The sequence below is a fragment of the Solea solea genome, chromosome 18 (assembly GCF_958295425.1).
Source record: "Solea solea chromosome 18, fSolSol10.1, whole genome shotgun sequence".
Classification (NCBI taxonomy): Eukaryota; Metazoa; Chordata; class Actinopteri; order Pleuronectiformes; family Soleidae; genus Solea; species Solea solea.
Window position 1 is genome coordinate 21,947,154 of NC_081151.1, and position 24,559 is coordinate 21,971,712.

Consider the following 24,559-nt stretch of genomic DNA (forward strand, 5'->3'; position numbering starts at 1 on the left):
ATGGAAAAAACAAACAAATGTCTGAATATAAATTTGTGACATGCTAATTTCACTCTTGCTTTTGCAGCAAAGACATGCAGATTTGGGGATTAGGTAAATTGGACACTCTAAATGAACTGTAGGTGCGAGTGTGGATGGTTGTTTGTCTCTATAGGCAGATTTTCACTCATTTGTGAACATGATTTGGGAGAAACTAGCCTTTTGTTTGCTTGTACGTCTAACATCTTTAACTTCAATTCTTGGCAAATTTATTTAAGTGTATTTCTGTTTTCTTTTTACTTTTAAAATGACAAAGCGGGACTCACTATTACATTTCGTCCAGTTTGTACAAATTTTTTGCTGCTTTTATCGAACTGCGAGCAGATCATTTCTTCTTAAAATGCAATATTTCATACTTAGAACCCTCACGTATCGGTGAGATTTTCACAGCCTCGCCAGAACACCTTCACAAAAGGTTGGACGCCCGAGTCTCTGTTTGAACAGGAAGTGGAAGCTTTGATCGCAGCACTTTTACTGCACACTGTGCCACTTCTTAAGCTTCTCTTACAGTCACTATAAAAAGCTCAAGTCCAACTTGGAAATATTAAGGTTTTAACAGACTCTTAGATCGAGGCTCCTGCTCCCGCCTCGTCACAGAAGTGCCACAGTAAAGACAATAAGCTCTTTATTGTCTAAAAATATCCAGCATCAGAGTTTCTCTTTCTCTGTGCGTGTGTCCACATGAGATTTAGAGAAACTCCTTCATGTCTCTTCTTCAGACACAACTGTGCTGTGACAACTGTGTCGGCACAAAACGGAACCAAGCTGCCCAAGTGTTGCATCACTCCACCTCCGAGGTGCTTGTAAAGTTTGATTTCAACGCGGTTTTACAAGTCACATGACAGCCAAGGGCCAAAATATGTTTGATACATTTGAAGATATAAAGCCAGTGGGTCGCCTTAGATCTCCAGGAAGCAGTTTCTCTCGCGCCTCCGGTCACAAGCATGTGAGGCTTTATTTACCTAAAGTGCTGCAGACTCCAAAGACCACCTGAAGATACAGCAGCCTTCAGACACTCTCAAAGCCCAGTTTTCAGTTTCCTTTGATTAATTTCCCCGATTGTCGCTGTTTTGAAGCCACTTACTTGTTTACATCAGTTGAAACTTATCTTTGTTATTTCTCCTGAAGCGCTTTGATCTGAAAATCTAATGAGCTTGAAACGATTTATAGTTGATCAGCTGTTGCTGAAGTGCACTGTGGGACGCATGACACTGCTACTGCTACAGTATTTTCCATTTGGGAAAAAAAAAACCTGCAAAGGAGCGGGCGGAACTATAAGTGGGTGGAGCTACAAGCATGAAGGCGGGACTACAAGTTGGTCATAATCGCACAAAACCCCCACGACAAAGTCAGAAGTAGCAAAAATAAATGAATAAAAGGCAGATTAGTATCGCGTGTTCAAGGGTAACGGCTAGGTAACCAGTAAAAGAATGAGTGGTAATGCAAGTGGGTGGGGCTTTAAGCAGGGGGGCGGGACCTCAAGTTGTCCAAATGTCACAAAACCACATGAAAAGTCAGAAGCAGCAAAAAAAAAATGAATTTAAAGCAGATTAGTACCGCATGTTCAAGGGTAACGGCTACGTAAACAGCAAAAGAAGGGGTGGTATTGCAAGTGGGTGGGGCTTTAAGCAGGGGGGCGGGACCTCAAGTTGTCCAAATCTCACAGAACCAAATGAAAAGCCAGAAGTAGCGAAATAAAAAGAGATCCTTAGAGATCTTATCACATTTCCCTAATGGTCAAGGACAGACATGACAGAGCGGCTGCGGGTCAGAAGGTCTGGTGTTGGATCCCTGGCTTCTCTAGACAGGCTGATTTGTCCCTGGACAAGACGATGAAGAGGTATATGACTGATGTCCACCTTATTAGGTACAGAGGACACCAAGCAATGTGGCAGGAGTGGAACCTTGTGCGGTCTTGTGCCTTTTGAAGCATTTTGGACCATTCTCTTTAAACCCCAGAGATCGTGGTTGCAGTCCAGGACTCCTGCTGTTTCTGGAACACTCAGAGCGACAAACACGTCATGTTCAAACTCACTCAAATCCTCTTTTTTCCTCATTCTGATGTTGTTATTTGTGTGAACAGGCATTTGAACAGGTGTACCTAATAAAAAGGCCAATGAATGTGATCCCGTTCAAAAGATTTTTCACCGACATCTGCATTAAAGATGATTAAACAGTGCCAGTCACGATGACACATGTTTAAAAATACAAAAAGGAAAAACTAAATTCAGCTAATGAACCCATTTGGGAAGCAAAATTCAAAATTCATTGATGCCTGGAAGCAAATTTATCATCAGTTCCTTTTCATTCTTTGCCATCGGTGCCTCACATCTCTTTGGAGAGAATCCCTGCCTCTGCTCTGTCTAATCAGCCAGAGAGAGATTCCTTTACCGACAGCTGTTCACATGGCGTTATTACTCCACGCTTGGCTCAGGAAACACCGCCATCACCACCACTGGCAGAGGAGGAGGAGGAGGCTCATGCCTCGATATCAACATATGACGGTGTTATGTAACGGAATTTCTGTTGTGTTGATGTGTTGCAGGGATTCTTCACCTTCTGCTTCGTCTTTGTTTTGTTTTTTTTGCGTTTCATGGTGATTCAGTTTGACACGAGCGCTGGTTTCGGGCCGCGTCCCCTCCCCCTGCAGTATTTATGTGCACACAGACAAGGAGGAGACAGCTACCGTGTTGAGTTTGACGGAGGGGGGGGGGGGGAGAAAAAAAACCTTGATGCTCTCGGCTCCCCTGACGGACGGAGACAGCCTCGAGAAACCACTTGAAAAGGCATCCAACGGGTTGAGCTGAAAGGTTCAGAGAGAGGAAGAGGAGAGGAAACATGAGGAGAGATAACTAGGAGCAGAGCCGTTGCATCGTGGTACGCAAACTAGGAAACTTCAGACGGGGCCCCTCAATGAACAACTGACAACATGTTGTATAAAAAACAGAGATTAATAATGCAATTGCTGGGATTCCACCCTAAGGGGGCCCCCCCACTAGTTGTCAAAGAGGGCCCCCCCCCGGTCTCTCTTTCCTCGGGCCCTCAGAGACCTTACAAACAGCCCTGATGAGGAGACTCGTCCACCAATCTCACATGATTCACATTTAATCCAACCAACAACCTGTCTCTTCATACCAATTCTAAATGAGACATAATTCAGATTATTAATGCTCATAATATTCCATGTTACAGAGCATAGTCGGATTATGACTCTGGATGTCATTATCAGATTAAGATGTGTACATGTTTACATAATTTGACAAAAGAAAATACAGCTGAATATGCTACATGTCTCAATTTTGATTATTCCTTCTTTTCGGAGTATAATTTTAGACACATGCTATGTTAAGTCTGCGATATCTTAAGAATAAGTTTCTGGCTGAATCTCAATATCAGGCAACTGGAACCTGGAAGTCCGGGTCACTTTGTAAACTGCTCACTCTCCTGCACCAAATCCCATAGAGTTTCACTTCGATGACACAAACTTGCCAAACTTGCAAGCAGTAGACCAGCGGCTCCTGTGTCCACGAGACCTTAAAAACGCTGATTTTCTCTATGGAGTTTGGTGCAGTCGTACTTACTAACACATGCTCGCGTGCCAACCTCACCCTCCTCACCCTCCACACACATGGACACATTCACCACATAACAAACATGCATTCACACTCACTTGTGTGCTCAGATATGCTGCGTTGTGTGTGTGTGTGTGTGTACTGATTAGCCAACGCATAGAATACCCATCACATCGCACATCTATCATTGAGCAACACACACGCACTCTCTCAAAAGAGACGTCACACTCCTCCTTACTCTATTGGCTGGTCTTAACTGCTTTGTAGTATTTTTAGGCCTGTTATTCTGGGGCCTGTCGTGTCCTGCCAGGCCACTGGGGGAGTATATAAGCCTCCCCCCTGTAAGTGGGCACCACTCAGGACACACAGTGGAAACATCTCTGCTCCGACACTCCAGCAAACATCCAGCAAACATCCAGCAGGCATTTCCAAATCCTCTCACGGTGAGTCAAACCCGACCTTTGCCACTGTCTCGTTTCTGTGTGTGTGTGAATCAGCATTTTGTGTGTGGAGACACCAATGCATGTATCGCTGATGCATTAAAGCTGCGGTATGTAACTGTTGATGTTATTATTCTAACTGAGGGAGCGTTTGGGAGTATGCAGCAGCAGCAGAGCCGGGGCGGGGGCGGCGCCAAGAATCCTGTCAAAATCCTGTAAAATGAATGCCTGAAACTCTCTGCGTGTGTCCAGTCATCTTGTTTTTTTCACGAGCACAAATCACTTCCTGTCGTGCGGGAATGTTGCCAGGCAACACAAGAGCCTAACTACTGTAGCTCTAAAAGATGAATCCTTTAGAATTCAACACAATTAGGGATAAGGAATAACATTACAATTTATTTCCATTTCTATATCAATCAAGTTATTTTTGCCAGTGTCATGTGGCAAAGTTCCATCTGACACAGTAAATATGTAACTGAAGCTTGACTTGATATGTATACTTGTATATCGTAAATCAAATTACAGTCTGCGCTATATATAGGAATTATTGCAATTAGATATTTTCATCCAAGATGTAATTTAAACACCAGTGTACTGCGAAACACAGAGAGTTGTGTGCAGCTCGTGCTGAATCAGCATCAGCGTGAACTCATTTTCCGACTATTTTTCAGAATGTAAGGTACACACTACAACGAGTAAACGCCATTTTTCTTCGGGCGGGAACAACTTCAGTTCCCCACAAGAGCCGACACTTTAGCTGCACTCTAGGAAGGTCATAGGTCAGGGTCAGCTGCGGCACAGAGCTGATAGGACGCGGTGATCTGCTGAAGGACACTTGAGCTGAGCTGAAACTTGTCAACACAGAGCGCCTGGCCGTACTTGTTTGCCGCGCCGTTACCCCCCCGGGGGCTCTCATTTTTCAACCGCTTACTCAGTTTCAGTGAAGCTACGTGTTCACACATGTTGCTCATTTCTGAGACGTGTTGAACGTGGTTGTCCGTCGGCTGTCGCTTCATCACTTTCAGGAAGTTTTAAGGTCATGCTAACACGCGTCGCTGAGGCTTCGGCTTTCTTTGAGCCGATAGCCGCGACACTGAGCGATGATTCCAGCCTTTGCGTTCATTGCAGTCATGAATAGACACGACGTAATTGCCAATTCATCAATGTCTCGTGCAGAATGTACCGTATAGAATATACTCTGTGCTTCACTCAGTGCATCAGTGCCACGGCTCTTTTGTGACAGTGTCTCATTTTAAGCTACTGAACAAAAGATGTACCTGCTGGCGGGATTAAGCTAAAAATAGCAGAGAGAAAATGGATGCAGTCTTTTTTTCTGTGTCTTCCCCCTGGTCAGGACGCCATGCTTCCAGCATAATGTCGGCCGAAGTTGCAATTCAGAAGTTCTCCTTCCCCTTCTCCTGTGCCGTGCGCCTCGCTCAGCACGACGATGTGACCCAGAAGGGCTGTTTGCAGGTGAAGGCCCTGGAGCTTCATGACCTCCAGGAGAATCCCATGATAAGCAAAGCCAGCAAACCCGATCCGGTTATAGGAGCCGTGGCTCAGAAAAAAAATCAAGGCCCCGAGTGTCCAATGCCCCCTCCGACCGGGGGAGTTGTGGCAGCTGCCCAGGACGCGTCGCAGGGCGCTGCTGTGCTTTCCAGGCGAAGCGTATTTGAGAAACTGGTGGTGGAGAGCGAGGATCAACGCCCGGCGGCCAAGAGACAGCTGTCGTGCGAGAGCGCGGCCAAGACCATCAGTGTGGTGAAAAAGAGTGCAGTGAGGAAGGAGGCGGAGGAGCAGAAATACCTGAAAGTGAAGGCACACATGGGACAGAGGGTGACGTCGTGTGCCGTGGCAGCAAGGAAGAGGAAGCGTCGGAAGGATCTGTTCAGCAGCACTGAGGTGTTCCTCAGGGTCGACACTCACGCTATCAGGGCGGGAGTAGAGGTAATGATAACGCCGTCCATGGAAACACACTGTGTCTGAAATGTGCAAATTCATCTGCTTTTACTGAAAAAAGTATTTTCTCACAACACTCACTAAAAGTCTGATTTTAGTCAGACTAAGACAAAACTGTGGTCACGTTAGTTGGTTCATAGTCCAATTACTCCTGCATGTATATGCTTAGTCAGAGCGACATCTACGGAAAAGACCAACTTTTGGACTTTTCACGATTACAGCAGGTAGAAAACATACACAACCACAGCACGACCCATCTCAGCGATTATCTCAACGTCCACTTTGTTTTCCTGTGACGTAAAGTGTTTGCAGCTCATGGGAACACAGGAGCTGCTGGTCTACTGCTGCTTTGTTTGGTACGTCTGTGTCAGTTAGGTAAACAGAAACAGAGGATTTCAAAAGCTGAAGTTACAAAAAACACATTTGGACTTACTGATAAAGGCAATCATAGACTTAAGATGACATGGATTTAATTAGAAGAGCCAAGAGTTAAGTGGCTAAAATCAGTTCTTCCTTGATTGCTTAAGAAACGTTTGTCTCTCAAGTCCGCACGGCTAAGACAGCACTATGTACTGTACTTCACACAACTACACTTGAAAAAAACAACAACAACAAAATATTCCTTTAAATCAGATTAGCCTGGTCCAGATTATTGTCAATCTGCCACAGGATAAAAACAGAGCTAAAGCCGAACAAGAGCAAGAAAAACAAAAACCACTGCAGACGTATTGAAGGTTATTGAGTTCCTGAGCTCCGCAGGAAAAGCACTGAGGAATGATGCATCTGCTACTGCAAAAAAACCCACAACAAATACCACAGCTTTCATGTAGCACCCTCAACCTTGAGTATGAAAGCTAACCTACTTTGTCCAATACACTGAATGACACAGAAGAATTGCAGAAAAACAGGATGATGAACAGAGGGAGAGAAAACAGTGGCAGTGAGAAAACATGAAGACTCCGTCCTTGGTTATTTTATTTAAAAAAAAAAAAAAAATGTTTTATCGAAGAGAATATTGTGTGTTTGTGTTGCAGTTGAAGGAGAAGTGTGTGTACGATGTGAAGACGATCGTACAGAGTATCACACAAGGAGCCAGGAATGAGCTGGAGAGGCTTCGTGCCATTTGGGTCTGGCTGTGCCACAACATTGGTGGGCTATTTTTACATCCATAATAAATCCTATAATCATTCTGTAATATTTAATTACATATTCAGTATTGGCAGCGCGAACAGTGTTAAAAGCATGTGCCATGTTTATACCTTGTATTGGAACAAAAACAAAAAGTGTGGTCTTCACAGAGTACGACGTGAACGGGTACCTCGGCCGCTCAGAGAAGTTGAGCTCACCGGAGGAAGTGATCGCGGCCGGTCGAGGCGTGTGCTGCGGCTACTCCAGCCTCTGTACAGAGATGTGCAGGTAAACACAGCAGAAATGTCAACTCTGCACATTTCCTTCATATTCATTATAAAACATAGGACGAGATGGTGAACATTTTTTTACTACATACTAAACTCACGATACTTCAGCCACACATCAGCAGGTGTTAGCAATGAAGACCAGGATTTACTAATCAACACAGGGTGTTAGCGATAAACACCAGGTTTTATCGGTCAATATGAGGTATTAGCGAACCCACAAGACGTAAGCGATAAACACCATGTTTTAATGATCAACACAAGGAGTTAGCGATTAACACCAGGTGATGCCAGTCAAATACAAGGTGTTAGTGAACAGCACAAGGTGTTAGCGATCAACACCAGTTTTAAGCAAACCCACAGGGTGTTAGCAAACCTGCAAGATGTTAGTGATAAACACCAGGTTTTAGCAGTCAATACAAGGTATTAGCGATCAACAACAGGTGTTAGCTTGCATTTTCAAAATGTGAAACGCATGTTGTGGCTGATTGGTTTGTTCAGACTGATGTAAAAACACAGCGGCACAAGATGGTGGATGTCAATTAAACCAAAAAAAAAAGGTCCTTGGTGTAAAGTATATATACAAGTCTTATTCTATTTTTGCATTTTTGTGCAACATCAACCACTGGCGTCATTCCATCAGCTTTGTTGGCCGAGCCCGAGCCATCGGTGTCATCTAGTTCTTGTTGGCCATTAGCCATGCCTTCTCCTTTTTGTTTTTATCCCGGTACATATAACAACTTGTGTTGTAGAGCTCCGGGTGCCCACACGCAGAAATTATAATTTTCTCCTTCATTTTGAGCAGAGTCTGGCCGCCAGCCATCACACGGAGAATCTCAACACTGATTGGTCATCGTATTGCCAAAGTTGAAAACGTTCAATTTGAACATTGGGGCGATTGATGCTTCGGGTGGAAAATTTGCATCCGCGTCCGGTGTGAATGCAGCATTAGGTTAAAATAAAGTTTTATTTTAAAAGGATCCTGCACTCATACAAACATGTTTATTCAGAAAAAACACAAACTGAAAACCTTTTCAGAGTTCTCTCTCCTCTCATGTTTTCATCTGTTTCTTCAGTGTTGTGCTGCATGATGCATCCTTGACCCCCTGAGTTCCACCACCTTAATCAATCTTGAACTCAAGTGTAAGGATATTGGATGTGGCACAAAAGGCTTTGTTTGTTTTGTATTTACAGAGAAGTGGGCATTGAGTGCCAGGAAGTGCCAGGCCACAGTAAGGGCATCGGGTACTGTCAGGGCCAGAGCCTCAAGAATGTGAAATCCGATCACCTGTGGAACGCTGCGCTTCTGGGTGGACAGTGGTTCCTGCTGGACGCCTGTTGGGGGGCAGGACGAGTAGATATGGAACATGAAAGCTTCGTCAAAAGGTTTGTGAGTTTGTCGACGATATTCTGTAATCTCACAAGCCCTCTGAGTTCCTCAGTCTTTGATGATTGTCATGCATCCACGACCAGCAGCAAGTTGAGTCTCAAATCAGTCTGCTCTCTCCATCTGTCGCCCCTCAAGGTTCGATGATTTCTATTTCCTAACGGATCCAGAGGAATTCATCGAGTCGCACTTCCCTGACGAGGAGAAATGGCAGCTCTTGGACACGCCTATCCCCCTGGAGGAGTTTGAGAGTAGAGTCTTCAAGACGTCAGCCTTTTTCACCATGGGGCTGAGGCTGATTCAGCCTCATCACTTTCTCCTTGTCACAGGTTTGCCCGCAGTTTCCTTGAGTTTGAGTGCTGCAGGTGAATATTTTAGTGTTTCCCTTCAAGGCTTATTTTCATTTTTCATTTCCTCCACAGATGAAGGTGAGGCGAGCGTGTCCCTCGGCTTCTCCAGAACCACCACCTTCACCTATGAGATCACCCAGCACCAGGACCTACTCCACTGTGGAGCCTCAGAGCAGAAAGAATCCAACAATTCTTCTTCAGGCTTCCTCACAGTTTCCCATCGCAGCATGAAGCTGCAGCTCCTGCCACCTGCATGTGGCACATATGACGTTAAGGTGTTTGCCAGACCTGAAGCAGCTGTCACTCCTCTGGTCTGGGTCTGCTCCTTCACGGTGGAGTGTCCAAATCCCCGCGCCATGGAGGAGATCCCAGAGAATCCCTATTTGTCTTGGGGTCTGCAGCCTGTGGCAGCATCTTTGGGCCTCACTAGCAGCAGCCAGGGCAGCGAGGTCGTTGAGGTGGAGGACGGCGTCTTTGAGTTACTGTTGAAGACGTCTAGGCCACTGATGGTGCTGTGTGAACTGGTCCACCCAGAGCTGGAGGCTGCAGTCGCCAGGCGCTGTCTGGCTACTCAGATCCAACGGGACACTTTGACCTGCCACATTCTGTGCCCCTTCCGTGGCTTTTACCGACTGTCGGTGTTTGTGCGGGACTATGAAAAAACAGAAGTCAAGTTCCAGAATGCTGCAAACATCCTGTTGCACTGCAAGGGAAAAGTGGTCGGACTCGACGACCTCTTTCCTCCTAACCTGGGCTCGGCGTGCGGCCCGGGGACTCGCACGTCTGAGGCGGGGCTGTCTAAGTTCAGCCATACGGTGGCGGTAGTGAGCATGCAGCAAGGAAAGTGTAACATCACCTTCCACAATCAGCGGGACCTTGAGCTTCACACTGTGCTCAGCATAGAGGAGAAGAAAACACCAGCTATTCCGCTTTCTCGCCATCTCTTCTGCACGTACACAGACAGCAAGGTGACAGTGAGCACTAGCCTTCCTGGCGCTGGGGTGTATCGGCTGGGCCTGTACGCCAAGATGGCCCCAGGCGGAGATTTCAACCCCATGTGTGACTTTGTTCTGAGGAACAGCTGCGATCAGCCGGGGCCTCCGTTCCCCTGCGTCTACTCGGCCTGGAGGAAAGGCTGCGTGCTCTTTGAGCCTCGTGTGGGCCTGCTGGAGCCCGACTCCTGGGTCCGCTTCAGGGTGCGAGTCCCTGGGGCGCAGAGGGTGAGCGTGGTGGGGGAGACGCGGACTGAACTGAAACTGAACAAGAGCAGAGTCTGGGAGGCTGATGTTTTCAGCGGGAACAGTGTCCAGCAACTGAAACTGGCCGCGTCCTCGGGGGAGTCCAGTGACATGGCCGTTTTGATGGCCTTTGATATTAAGCAGACGGAAAGAGAAGAGTGAAAACCAGATGGTCAGTTCTGTGAATGTAGCTGTTCACTGCCTCATCGTGTTATGGACACATATTACGACTACATCCACAGTAATCAATTTTTGTTTAAAAATAAAATCACCCACACGACTGCGACCTTTTCGAGTGGAACTATCGGCTATGAGCGAAAACTTGTCAGCGCTTACTTTCAGTTTCACCTCATCTCTCACTGACAGAATTCCTTGTTCTTCTCTCAACATCGTGGTTTTCTTGTTAGTACTTTCTGGTTCCTGCTTCCTGTTTAAATGGTCATGTGATACACCAATAATTCCCAAAATGTGGGCCACAACCCCCCTGGTGGGTAATTAAAATGAATTAAACTTAATATTTTCTGGATAGAAGTGAAATGAGCTTTCCACATTTTACAGTATGGATGTGCAAAGGGCAAACACTTTATGACATAAGCAACATATATGTTTTTTTTGGGCTACAGCAGATTTTCAGGCATGACTGTGGACACAGATTACTTTTGACACGTCTGATGATCACTGTTCAAAAATGCAGTAGCATGGATGTAAAGCTAAGGATGTCAATAACTCAAAACTGTGAGCCACAACCTTTCAGGTGTAAATGAATCATTAATGGCTGCGTCTCAGTTCAGGGTGAGGCTGCATTTGAAGGCTGAATGAGACTCTGCTGTTTGTAAAGGCTCCTCAGAACATGACCTAGCAACAGAAGATCCAGTGAATGCTTTCAAAGGCGGTAACAAAAGACCAGCCGCTTCCTCTAAAAGAGTCAGACCCTGAATTGAGACAAGAGGTGCTTCTCAAAGTCGAGGTGGGTGTTCCGCCAAAGGACTGGTTCAATGTTCTTCAAAGACGTCCTTAGTAGATTTGATGGACGCAACTGGAAGTTCACCAACACTACCTGCTACCAGGCACCTACTGGACAATACCAGCCGTCAGTCACACTGGTGTCCACCCATATGTGCGCCGTCCATTTTCCTCTAACTGGGAACACGATTTACAAAATTGACATCGGAAGGAGACCCAGGCTATGCTGGAGGGATTATATCTCTCGGCTGGCCTGGGAACACCTTGGGATTCCCCCCTGAAGTGGTGGAAGTGCCTGCCCTGCGACCCAGACCCCGATAAGTGGAAGACGACGACGACGTCATCGTAAATCAATGAGAAGTAGAAGCTAACTTTTTACCATAGACTTCCATTCAAATTGAGTTATTTTTGTCGCCCCCTGGTGGCTGACTGCTATTTTCTGGGCTTCGACTTTGAGAAGCACCTACAGCTAACACTGCCAGTCAGAATAAGACTATGTAAATTAATATTGATTCTGTGAATGTGTGAAACTCTGTGATACGAACGCAACGTGGCATTTGTTATGGGAATTTTAAAAATGTATTATTTAATGTAGGTAGAATTCAGTGTAAAAACATTTAAAAAAAATGACAATGGTGCTGTGCTTTGGTGCTAAGCCTTGATCGGATGCATTTGTGCTTTATTATTATTATTCATAAAATGTTGTGAGCATGTAAATATGTCTATTATGAGATGATGGTTGTGAAGGGTGTGCAATAAAAAAACACTATCAATATCGAACCATGGTAGACTTTTCTTTGTCATAGTCAATAACATGATTTAACCATGTGATATGTACAGGTGTGCTCTCGCCGCTGCACCAAAGCCCAGAGAGAAAACCAGCGATTTTACGCCACGGCCCACAGGAGTTGTTGATCCACTTCTGCCTCCATCATTAAGTTTATATCTGTTATTTTAAGACTTTGGTATTTCAAACTCTTTGTTTGCGACACAAAAATGACCAAATGTGTGACCTAAAAATGCACATTTTCTCTATGGACTTTGGTGCAGCCGAGTTTACAAACTTCACGGTGAAGTAGTGAAAGTGCATAAAAGCAGCCGTGTACAGTCGTGAGGTGTTGCTGCGGTGACCTGGGTCCACTGAGTGAGCTTTGGCAGACGCTAGTGAGAGTGATGAGTGTTTACGTGTGGCTGTCATAATAGCCCACAAATAGCCTGAGCTCGCTGCCTCAGTAAAAATACAACAATAGCGGGGAGGGAGGGAGAGAAAAGGGCTGCTTAATGGCGGAGGAGACGAGGCAGGAGTGGGTTTTTGAGTGTGTTGTTTTGGGGCGAGAGGGTGAGGTGGGGGGGTAGGAGGTGCTGGTGGTGTATGTGTGTGTGTGTGTGGGTGGAACTCGCCTTGAGTCGCTGGGGAGAAACTGGCAGCGGAGAGACAAGGAAGGCTGATGTCAGAGGTTAGCCATGTGGAGGACAGTATCTGCCTGGCAACAATACAAGGACACACACACACACACACTTGTACAACGTACTAAAAGTGGGCTTCATATTTGTAGGTTAGGATTCCTTATGCTCTCTCAAAACACGCACACTCATAGACTCTAATGCCTAACCCTTAACCTAAGACAAATTCTAACCCTGACCCTACAATCACATCTTGACCCCCTAAAAATCCCTTTAAAGTTTCTAAGTGGTTTTTGGTCCCCAAAATTCAAATCTTAGCCCTAAACTTAAACCAGTTCCTCAGAAATGAGGTTTCTGCCTCAGCAAAACCAGATTTTGGTCTCCATGAGGACTACTGGTCCTGACAAGGTGTGCAGCTTACAGATATAATGCACTCGTTAGCGAAGCCTTTCCCTTAACCTTAATCTAATTTAAACCCAACTCTAAAACTTAATCCTGAAGTGATACTTCAGGTTTTTTTTTGAATAGCAGTTCAATGAGGTACTTTCACATATACTCAACTGTGGTAATAAAGCTTTTGATCCCTGTGCTGAGAAGCTGCTGGGGGACACATGAGCACTAAAAATAGATTTAACCACTTCACAATGGTCTCAGCTCATAAAGTCTGCGTCAATGCAAGTGTGCGATATCTTAACAATGTCTTTTTTTGAGCGGAAAAGGGAGTTTGTAAACTGCTCACGCTCCTGCACCAAAGTCCATAGAGAAAATCAGCGTTTTTAACATCACAGCACACAGGTGTTGTTGATCCACTGCTGCCTCCATTTCTGGGTTCAAATGAGTCACTTTGCGACGCCGGTGTTTGAAATGCTTTGTTCGGACTCACCGCAGAGACACAGACTGACCACACGAGGCAGCAGTAGAGCAGCAGCCCCTGCGTCCCTGTGAGGTAGAATTGTTGATTTTGTCAATGTACTTTGGCGTGAGGGAGTTTACATCAACTGCCGTCGTTTCTGGCTGAAAGAATAAGATACACATCACCTGTAATATTCTATGATTATATTCTATGAACCCTTTGTTAAGTGGTTGTTTTTAAGTAGTGACGACCAAACGAAAATGTCCTGACAGAGGAGAGAAATAAACTTTCAAACAAAATCAGAAGAACAGCAAAAAAGAAAAGAAAACAACAAAAGAACGATTTCGGATCAACCATATAAATATTTAATGGATTACGAGGTGCAATAAATACAATTAGGTTATTATAAAAAGCATCAGTCACAGGAAAAAAACACAAGTTACAGTAGTTTTAGTGCAAATGCAATTTCAGTTTTGCTCGTTTTCCTCCAAAAACAAAATGTGGAAGTCAGTTTGGCACTTCAGAGCTCTTTCCTTTCATCACAATAAACAATAAGAAGTTTTTTGTCTTTGGACGGCCTGTAGACGAAGGGAAATAAATAAGAATAAATAATCTAATTCTGTCACCATCAAACACGTCCAGGCTTCAATCAGGACGTCCTATTTTTACACGCGCGCCACCAGAAAATGTTGAAACCACAATTTCACCCTCATCTTCTTCCAAGACACCTGGGTTTTAACAGGGGGCAAAATGTGTAAAATCAGGTGTGGAAATAATTCTCGCACACCTGCGCGGCGGCTGCGAGGTGACTCCATTTTAACCTGTCAGTCCGACAGTTGCCTGAAGGCTGGGAGACAATTTAAAAAAAATCAATCAATTTCTGAGCCGCAAAAAGTACCATTTAAAGAAAAAACTTCCTCCAGAATCTCCGACGGAAATTTTCAAAGTCTCGGAAAGAACAAAACCCCACTCGCACTGCGCCATCGCGTCGTAGTACACTTTTTTTTCCTCGAAATCAATTGACACCAAACTTTGTTTTTGTCCTATAACTTCAGCTACAAAAATCGCTAGCCTCCACACACGGGATGAAGACACGAGGGTGCTCGGGTTTTTGTTATTTTTTGTTGCCAGAGAGCTGCGTGACGGTGGCAGCAGGAGGCTTGTGGAGGGCTCCGTGGGCCCCCAGTGTGCAATAAGTAAGGGGTCGCCCAACTTTAGTCACAGACTCAATCCTCCTCATTTCTTTAAAATCGTCTGATACAAACAATTTCATATCCCAACTCAGACTGAGCATAAAACGAGACACATTTCAATTTCCCAGTATTGATTTTTTTGAAGTAGAAGCAGTAGACACTCGCTCATGTCTATAACATCACGTTAAGATGGCGTTTTCAGACAAGAAACTGAACATTTGTGTTGATTAGTCAACCGCCATCTCACTTCACTGCACCAAAGTCCATAGAGAAAACCAGCGATTATACACCACAGCACAACAGGAGTTGTTGAGCCACTGCTGCCTCTCTCTGAACACTGAAACGTGTTATTTTTTAGACTTTATTAAGTGTTTGAAATACTTTGGATTTACCACCGCGACACAGATGTATAAAAGGAGGCAGAAGTGGAGCAGCAGCTCCTGTGTCCCCCGTGAGTTTAAAAACGCTAAATTTCTCTATAGACTTTGGTGTGGGAGGAGTCGAGTGAGTTACAATCTTTAGTTTTCAGCCAGAAAAACCTCGTCTTCCTCAGATATTGTAGACTTAGGCTGGTGTAGATTTTATGAGGTGAGGCTTTTTTTTGTTCAGTGGCTAAAATCTCACAGTTTAAGGCAGTGCTGATGATGTTATCAGTACCTAAATCCAAAAATTGCACCATGTCTCGTTTTATGACAAAATCCAACTATTTAGCTTGTTATTTACACAAAACCAATCTAAATAAACCACCAAAAATGACGTACGACTGTACGTCAGTGCAGTGTCTCAGTGCTCAGCCGATATCGCAATCTCTTGTTTTTTGTCGCTGTCGTTTGTTTTTGGTTCATTTATGGTCCTGAGCCCTCCGGTGGCCTTACCGCGCATGGCCCCGTCTACTTTACCCTCTGGCTTAGTAATAATATAAACAAACACACATTGCTTTTAAGAACAACTCCATGGATTCCTTTCACCAACACTGTTGAAGGATGGATCCTTGCCTGACCACACCTCCTCCTCCTCCTCCTCCTCCTGTGACAGGGAGCAGGAGGACGGAGCTGTGAACGCAGCGCTTTAATCTCTGCGTTTTCTCTTTTTTTTCTCTTTTGTAGCCAAGGCACTGCTGGATCAGAAAAAACAAAAAAACCTGACGTTTCTTACGATCGATCAGATTCTCTACTGAGTTTTTATTTTTGTACTTAAAAAAAAAAATTGCATCTGCCTTGTGTAGCTTGTGCAGGCGGCGGCGCCGATGTTTTTCAAATTCACAGTCTTATAAAAAAATAGCATTTGTCGCGTTGAGGTAATTCAATTCTCCGCCTGGACATCGTAAAAAAAAACTAAAGTCGTCATCGTAATTCTCTCAATTGTACCAGTTTGGTGAAAGGCAAATATTCTTTCCACTAGAATATATATATATGTGTAATAATGGTGTCAATCGTGTTCACGTGACATCTTGACACATGCAAAACAGTATAGAAATACTTGTAGTAGAAGTGTATACGTGTGCGGTGTTCACGCTAAATGCAAAGCAGGTTTTCCCGCGTTCGTAACGTTCTCAAGTGCTTTTTTTCACACAATTTTTGTCCCAAATTTGACTTTTGTTGTGCAAATTTGAATAGAAAAGCGCATTTATACGCGAAGAGTTAGCTTAGCGTTTGCCGTGAGCGCACCACCACCACCAGCAGCAGCAGCAGCAGCAGCGGTGTTTTGATTGAAGTGTAACAAACATCTCGCGTAAAACCCCCTCGGCTCTTTAAGGACTTATCTTTTCGGGTCTCTTTGCCAATACTGCTCTTCTTCTGCCTCGCAGCCATTTCACTGCCAGTCGAGGTAAAAACCTCTGCAGTATTATATAACTGTCAGAGTGACGGCAACTGTTGCTGCCAACAGACGGCTCCGCAGAGAGAGAGAGAGAGATAGAGAGAGGGCACCTCAGAGCATACGGCCTAATCGGGCTTTTCTTTTTTGTCAACAAAGGATTTGTGTTGCATGTCATCCTCTGCGCTCTTAATAACCAGCTCTTTAATCCGTTTGTTCCATCAGTCATTTTGTAAGAGCCCGTAATGTTTTTCATTCAAACGACGACGACACTTCTCTTGGTTTGTGACGTTATTTTTGCAGGACTCACTGCCGTGTGCTGGCTATCGTGAGTCGGACAAAAACCCGGAGAACAACCTGGTCCAAAAGCTCCACGTGGACCGCGTCGTGTTTCAACTGAACACGATTTGATTGGCGAGCAATTGGCTACCGTAATGACAAGTGCATGTGCGCTCCCTCGGGTCGGATTAACAACACGGAAAGCCAAACTCAGTGTTGGGCTACTTTTACTGTTAATTGCACTACTGTTAAATCAACAGTAAACATCGTACCGCTCAATTTTGTACACGCTTTTTGTAAGCGTAAAAATACCGCGTAGAGTGTTGGTATCTACTGGTAGTGCGATATATATTTGCGTCCGTGTAGTTTTCGGACTCGAGAGGTGACGACATTCCCAGTTCCGAGTTTGTGCTACTTTTTGTGAGGCTGACGTTTGGGTGTCGTGACACGGAATAAATCAAAGAGCAGAAATTTACTTCACGTTCCACGACAAGAAGACGACCGCGCCGTCTTAAACGTACGATTATTACTTATTGTGAATTGTATCATTCAGGAATCGGTATCAGAGTCCAGATATCGGTATAAAATGGCAATCAATACCCAGCCCCTCCCACGATGCCGTTCAGCAACACGTTACAGTGCCGTCTGAGATACAAACACTCAAAACAGAAGCAGCGTCCGACAGAATAGGCTGCGACATTTGTTTGTTTGTCCTTAAAGAGCTGCGAGAGGTTTCGCCAAGTAGAATATTTATATATGTATATATATATATATATAATTAAAAAAAACACAAGGTACAATTGCACTTCTTTTTTAGAGAAGGACTGAAAGAGAGGGGTTCAGGGAGTGAGTAACTCAAAGTCTAAGCTCCTCATCTGTGTGAACCCCCCTCCTCTGCTGGCTAAGTGGAATGTGCCAGGGTAATACAGTACATGCTGGAGGCGCGTACGTCTTTGATAATATACGTTTATCTAATCTCCTAAAAGACAGTGGCACATCTAGCGTATGGTATGGCTTTGTTGTTTCGGATCACAGTTGATTCTACTGAGCAGACAGACCCGATGGACGGACGGACGAGCGGGGGCCAGCAGTGTTGGGCTGAGTTCAGGATTACGATCGAGTCACAGCCAGGTCATGTGGGATTAAAAAAAAACAACATTTGCTAACAGTGTTTTTTTCCCTTTTTATAACCATTTGCTGATTTAAAGCTGGGAATAAACAAACGTTTCTCCTCTAATGTAGACTCTGAACACAAAGGCCAGGGTAATCTATCCTAGCGTTGTTGCCGCAGCAGTGATTAATAATGCATTTCACATAGGGCCGCGGCAATTAACCCACTTTGCGTATAATCTACAAAAGTAATTGCCATCTATTTCATAGATTAATGACTCTGAATAGTGTTTAAATGTGAATAAGTTGTGGTTTCTTTAAAAGGGAAGTTTGATTTGTGGAGGAAAGTTTTCACAATTTTTTTGCAATCAAATTCCCCGACAACTATTAAAATGACCATTGGGCGCGACCGTTATTCAAACAGCGGTCACACTGCTGACCCCATCATTAATGAAAGCCATCACATCTCTACGTGTAGATGTAGCAGGGTACCTACATGATCCTAACCTGACCTAAATCCCACATATTTACCACACTTTTAACTCCTAATCGGACGAGAAAGCACATTTCATGACCACGTGCGCTGCTGTAGGAACCCTGATAAGAAGAACATACGGTTAAGTGCATAAAACAAACGAGTGCAGAGCAAAAATAAGTAGCATCGCTCTGCAACATCACATCACGGATACAAAACCTCATCACCTTTCAGTTAAAAAGTTCTATTCATGACCAGAGTTCCCCTGGATTAGTTCATTTCCCTTTCCTCCCCCTGTGACCCACGATATATGTGTTAAAAAAAAGGGGAATGTTTAAACTTCATGAACAAATATGTGGACCAAAACAGTGAAATGTGATGTTCTCTCTGAAATTTAGCAGCATTATAATAAACAGAAGTCAGTGCTTTAGAGACTTTGCAGCGCCTTTTCTAACTTCACCGCAGAGACAGAAATCCTCCTTTTTTTTTTTCATTAGATTCACTTTAGGAGTCTTAAAATAAAGCGCTGGGGTGGCGTACAGCGCCGTGATTAATGGCATCATCCATCAGCTGTCCGCAGCCAACAGGCTGGCCAATGTTTACAGCTCTATGGCCAAAGCGCTCCCTCTGCCGCAGACGAGCCGACAGGTGGGCAGTGGATTGGGTGACAACAGAGGAGGAGCGATTCTTGAGAAACCCCACCAGGGAGCTCACCGGCATCACACGGCTATCCATGCCTGTCCAGAAATAGAGGCTTTAATTTGCCAACTGTGATAAACAGAAAGCTGGAGCGGCGAGGGCCTGGAAATTCCCTCCGATTGTGAGAGAGTCTCACGGCCCACCGCAGGCTCAGCGGTTTGTGTAAAAATCGATGAGGTTCACATTCACGCTCCTGTGCTGTGTTGAGTTTCAGATTGGTCTGCCGAGCGACTCTCTTCGCTGATTTTGATCCGAGTTCATAAGCAAGTGACCGCATCCGATTGCCACTTTTATTTGATAAACAACACCGGACTTGACAAACCGCTAGCGGCTCAATTTGGCGGAGTCGCTGAGGGATGCGAGGCGCGAACAGCCACCGTTTGACATCACTGGCCTCTTATGGGTGATGTCATTTCATGCGCCCACATTAGGAGACAATGTGACAAGGGCTGTAAAATAAATAAAACACTGAATAGCACCGATTGAAACTGAACCAGAAAAGGCTGACGAACAAAGGCAGCCGACTGAAGTCAAGGCACCTAAAAGAGAGGAAATAACCAACTACGGCTAAAAAATATGCCCTACATGGAACAACTTCATATTTGTGTTGTCATTAATTACTTGTTATTTTTGTTGCCATCACCTCCCCGTGGTATCGCAAGTGGTATTTGGAGTATCAATATCTTCCTGGCTATCGCTGTATTATTAAAAACAACCCTAAATGTGACCCAGTGCACAGAAAATGAACGGAGTTCTGTCGATACGTGCTGTGTGAACGCGCATTGTACCATTCTAGTGGAATGTTTGCTAAATAAACTCCCTCCCCGACTCCCCGCCCTCCACCCTATGCCCTCCCACACTGGTTATCTTGGATTTGAAGACAGATGGAGGCAGTGGACGTGTACACAAACACACCGAGTCTACATCATGGGTCAAACAGGTCAGGTTGCTCCTGCAGCTCCAGCTGACGGTTGAACAGCTCGATGTCTCTGTTGGCCTCGGCGACGTATTCCTTTAAAAACTCCTCCATGTCTGCAGTAACGCCAATGTAAGGGAACCAAGCAACACAGGAGGCATTATGGAGAAGACACAGTTCATCCATAAGTATGTTTATTTTATATAAGTTTATATAAATTATATCTGTTATATAAGTTTATATAAATGATATCTGTTTCTGGTTTTCATAGCCTTAGAATAAAACTTTATATGGACTTGTAGGCATGGGTCTTGCTTTACGGAGGGCCGCCATTTTGTGCCGCCATGTTTCAAACCAGCCAGAGCATGTGTTATTTTGTTTTTCAAGTGTAAGCGTACTGCGTAATTGAAGAAAAACATCAACCTTTCTGGTATGTGAAGGCCACCGTAGTTCAATGACAAACTTAGGAAGCGTCTTCCATTTGTTGCAATCTGTAGTCTCACCATTAGAGGTCACTAATTCTTACACGCTGGACCTTTAAAATCATTCTGAATAGAAAACTATGACACATATCTTTAAGTACCCTTAAATTACCCATGTCCTGATTTGTAAACAATGCATGTAATTCATTTTTGCGCACAATTTAAACCGTATTTTGTATTTAGTCATATTTGACAGCTGATTCCATATTGGCTACATTAGTTTTGATATATTGTTGATCCTAAATAAAAGGTGTTATGGCTCTCCACCCATTCATTTGGACAGAGACCTGGTGTCATTAGTCTGAAATAGTCGCCTGTAGGCATTAACAAGAAGGCTGCCAAGCGGGGAAGACTAATCTAGAGGGACTTTCACAATAATAATTACAGATAAAAGCAGATCTGCATAATCAAATGAGTCAATGAAAGAAATGTCAACTGCTAATGAAGAGGATACTGGGATGGAAGCTCTGTTTGTCTCCAAAGATGTCGACGTACTGGTAGCCGTTGTAGAAGTAGCCCGGTGGGAGTGGGTCCAAGCGCCGGCTCACCTGAACAGAAACACGATAACATTTCACAACATAAACCAAAGATAATCCCACAAATACGTATTCAGACATTTTTATCAGGCATTTTACTGAAGGAATGGACTGATATCACTTTTTTTTTTTATTTTCTAAATTACTTAAGTTTATTAAGTGGGCAGATACCGATGACTGAGTCCTGTATTGGCTCACCCTGACTTCCATCAATCATCGTCTTTTTATATCTGGCCATGTGTGCGTGGGTTCTCTCTGGGATCTTTTGCTTCCTCCCGGAGGATTCGGTTATTTGGACACTTTTTAATTGACCATAAAAGTGAAGTGGTTGTGTCCTGTCGCTGTATGTCGACTGAGACTGGCTCCTCAAGAGAATAAAGCAGTTGAAAATGAATGAACGAATGAATGAATGTATTCAAAAACGGAAGCCTCTCATTACAAAATACCCTCGGCTCAGTTCACTGTAGAAGTCTCACTGGCACCAATTACACCATTTTTTTTCTTCAAGGATAAATCTCTACAGACTTCCATGCACACATGGATTTGGCCAGTTTATCTTTTTCTTCCTGGCTGATCGTCACGGGCTCCATCGGCCTGGGTGACAGCCGCCACCTTCAGGTGTCTCCACACACGTTTTATGAGGTTTTAATCCGAGCTTTGGCTGAGGGCAGCATAACAGTCAGAGTCCGTGCCCCGGAGCTGCACCAGCATCGACTTGGCTGGTGCGCTGTCGTGCTGAGCTCTAAATTTTGCTGCATTCATGCTTCCCTCGGGTCTGACCACTCTCCTCGTCCCTGCCAGTGAGAAGCGCTGTGATGAGACCACCAACTGGAGAGATGGAATTATCCAGCGGGTGAGTGTTGAAAATAGATTTTCAGTCCTTTTCTTTTTTTTGTGGAGAGTATTTTTCAGTTTTGGGTTCTCACGTCCGTTGAGACCTCACTCACATTCATGAATGGTTACAGTTTAAGTGAAACATCCGGGAACAGTTGTGGTTCCTTCAAACATTTTTTTTAAAACGACTGTGCTCCTGGGAACATTCACAGCCTCAGAAATGGTTTTACACTTTTTAACTGGTCTATGCTTCGTCACACCTTTATAGTGGTAGAGAGGTCTACAGAGACGTCACAGATCAGACATGTGGAGTAAGTGTGGGGAACTTGTGTATACACAGGCGTGTGCTTCTGTAAGTTATGTCATTTCAATGTATTTGTGCCCACAGGTTTAGGTTCCCGACATTTCTTAGGGGCATTTATGGCAAAGCTAATCAGAATATATTGCATATTTAGAGATTTTAATATTATAAGTCCAAAAATAAATCCACAAATCTCATGCACAATGTGAATAACTTTTTAAAGCCAGTATAGCCAACTTCATAGATATGTTTACTTGAATGGCTACATTATTTCAATCCATGTTTACATCAGCTACACATCAGACACTTCTGCCATGAAAGCTTCTGTCAGGGCACACATGAAACCTTCAGAGTGGAACCGATTATATGCATCGTTTGCATACTCGTAATTCAATATATACCAACAAAACAGGTGCTGGCTCATAAAGTCATGACTGCTCGTTGACAAAATTCCTCACAGTGGTTTTAATGCAGTTCAGAGTCCATCAAATTCCATCACTGCTAAATACAAACGCTATAAGTGAGTTGTATGGAAGTTGTGCTGAAGTTGCAACTCAGTAAAGAGACAAGGCTGTTTAACAGAATTATAAACACACTCACATGTATGATCTTGATTTCCTGTGGCGAGAGGGTATTTTTGGTCTTCTTAGGCTTCTTTTTCTGCCTCTATCAAAACAGAAACAGCCTTGAGCTCACAAAAGTCTGTGTTCTTTCATATTTGACTGACTGAACTCATGACGGTGGATCAGTCAGTGAGTGTTTCCATCAAAAAAAACAGCGTTTGAACGTCTACCTGCTTGGTGCACAGCCTGAGCCAGTCTTTCAGTCCATCCTCAGTCAGTCCGACACCATCAAAGACAAGGAAGCAGGAGGCGCCGGGGTCACCGCTGTGGGTGGTGCCGATGCTCAGGCTCCCCCTCAGCGCGTTGTAGCTCACCTCCATCACTTGCTCCGAGTCTGGAGGTTCCAGAGACGAGGGGGCTAGTCACACATTAAGTTCACACCTCGCGCGACACCTTCTGCAGCAGCTTCGTATGGTAACAGCATGCTGTTGGTGGGGTGTTAATGCCTAAAACATCTATACGGCCCCCCGCTGTGACTCCCAAAATGACTCACAGAACTCACGTGAGAAAGAAAACAAGATTGAAAACATGTCAAATATGCCCCGGGCTAAATGTAAAATTATTGTGCTTGATGTACGACGGCTAAGTACGACAACTGAAACAAAGTAAAATAAGTGGACATAAACTGACACAGTCTCCACACTCACTCCATTCTTCATTATCTTCCCAACTCTCTACAAATCTCTGCAACACTCTCTGCACATCTCCTCACAGACAGCCTGCACTTTCTCCTCATGCAACAGCTCTTATAATATGAAACAAAAGAAAGAGTGAGGGGAAAACTGTGTGGAGGAAACTTAACAAGTGAACTATGAGCTTGAATGCTAAACACCAGACACCAGAGCGGAGCAGCATTCCTACCGTCTGGAGCTTCCTGTCTGCCTCGAGGGCAGCCTTCTCTAAAATAATTTCCCAAAAAGTGGGAAATGCAAATGCAGGTCAAATGTTCACCAAAGGAAAGAAGTCACATTTGTTTAGTAAAGCTGGAATTCAAATATTTGATCTGGAAATTCAAAGACGTTAAATCTGCAGTGAGTAACTTTCGGTGATTAACAGAAATGATCACATTTTACAGATGCAACGATTTGTCACGCAGTACTATCAGACCTGACTGAGGGAGAGTTTGTGCGTATACAGCAGCAGCGCAGGGCCGGGTGGGGACAGAAAAAACGTTTATCCCATCAAACTGGTGAATGACCGTGTGTTTCGAGGAGTCGAATTCACTTCAGAAACTTTTCTTCTACCGTGCTTTTCACTCAGATTAGCTCACTGTTGCTGCTGACGCCATCTGTCTTTAGATAAAACAGACCACTCTCTGTGTGCAGTGTGTGAGAATGTAACCGGAATGTAACACCGCTATACAGAGAAACAGCGCAGAGCTGAGAGACTTAATCAGCATTGTGTGAGCTCATTTTACAATGATTTTAATCCAACCGACACGTGTACGCGTTTGAAAGTTACGCACTGCAGTTTACAAAAAAAATGCATTTGAATGTGACAAAAAATGAAATGGAGACGTATACAATTACCAGAAAATTTGACTCTTCCCCAGACGTTGTACACGTTTCCGTGGAAGGGGCTTGGCTTTAGTGACGACTTGATTGCTACAAAAAACAAAATTGGAAGGAGATAATACATAACGTGAATAATAATGAAAAGCAAGACGCAGTGCAACC

General features: G+C 44.3%; 2 protein-coding genes across 2 annotated transcripts in view; one reads left to right on the forward strand and one right to left on the reverse strand.

The window, feature by feature from the left end:
- Positions 1 to 3,914: 3,914 nt before the first annotated feature.
- On the forward strand, positions 3,915 to 12,143 carry ky (kyphoscoliosis peptidase). The gene is made up of 7 exons (XM_058616178.1): positions 3,915 to 4,054; positions 5,406 to 5,998; positions 7,045 to 7,159; positions 7,309 to 7,426; positions 8,620 to 8,811; positions 8,951 to 9,141; positions 9,235 to 12,143. Exons 2-7 carry the CDS (start codon positions 5,426 to 5,428, stop codon positions 10,560 to 10,562), a joined length of 2,517 nt encoding a protein of 838 aa, XP_058472161.1. The 5' UTR covers positions 3,915 to 4,054; positions 5,406 to 5,425; the 3' UTR covers positions 10,563 to 12,143.
- Positions 12,144 to 13,962: 1,819 nt separating this feature from the next.
- The window catches only part of dnaaf9 (dynein axonemal assembly factor 9), a 29,014-nt gene continuing 18,417 nt past the window's right edge, over positions 13,963 to 24,559 (reverse strand). The window contains exons 33-37 of the mRNA XM_058614748.1: positions 24,413 to 24,487; positions 23,054 to 23,217; positions 22,861 to 22,926; positions 21,044 to 21,137; positions 13,963 to 20,223 (exon numbers count right to left, since the gene is read on the reverse strand). Coding sequence (XP_058470731.1) covers positions 20,117 to 20,223; positions 21,044 to 21,137; positions 22,861 to 22,926; positions 23,054 to 23,217; positions 24,413 to 24,487 — 506 coding nt within the window. The 3' untranslated portion in view covers positions 13,963 to 20,116. The remainder of the gene's footprint in view (positions 20,224 to 21,043; positions 21,138 to 22,860; positions 22,927 to 23,053; positions 23,218 to 24,412; positions 24,488 to 24,559) is intronic.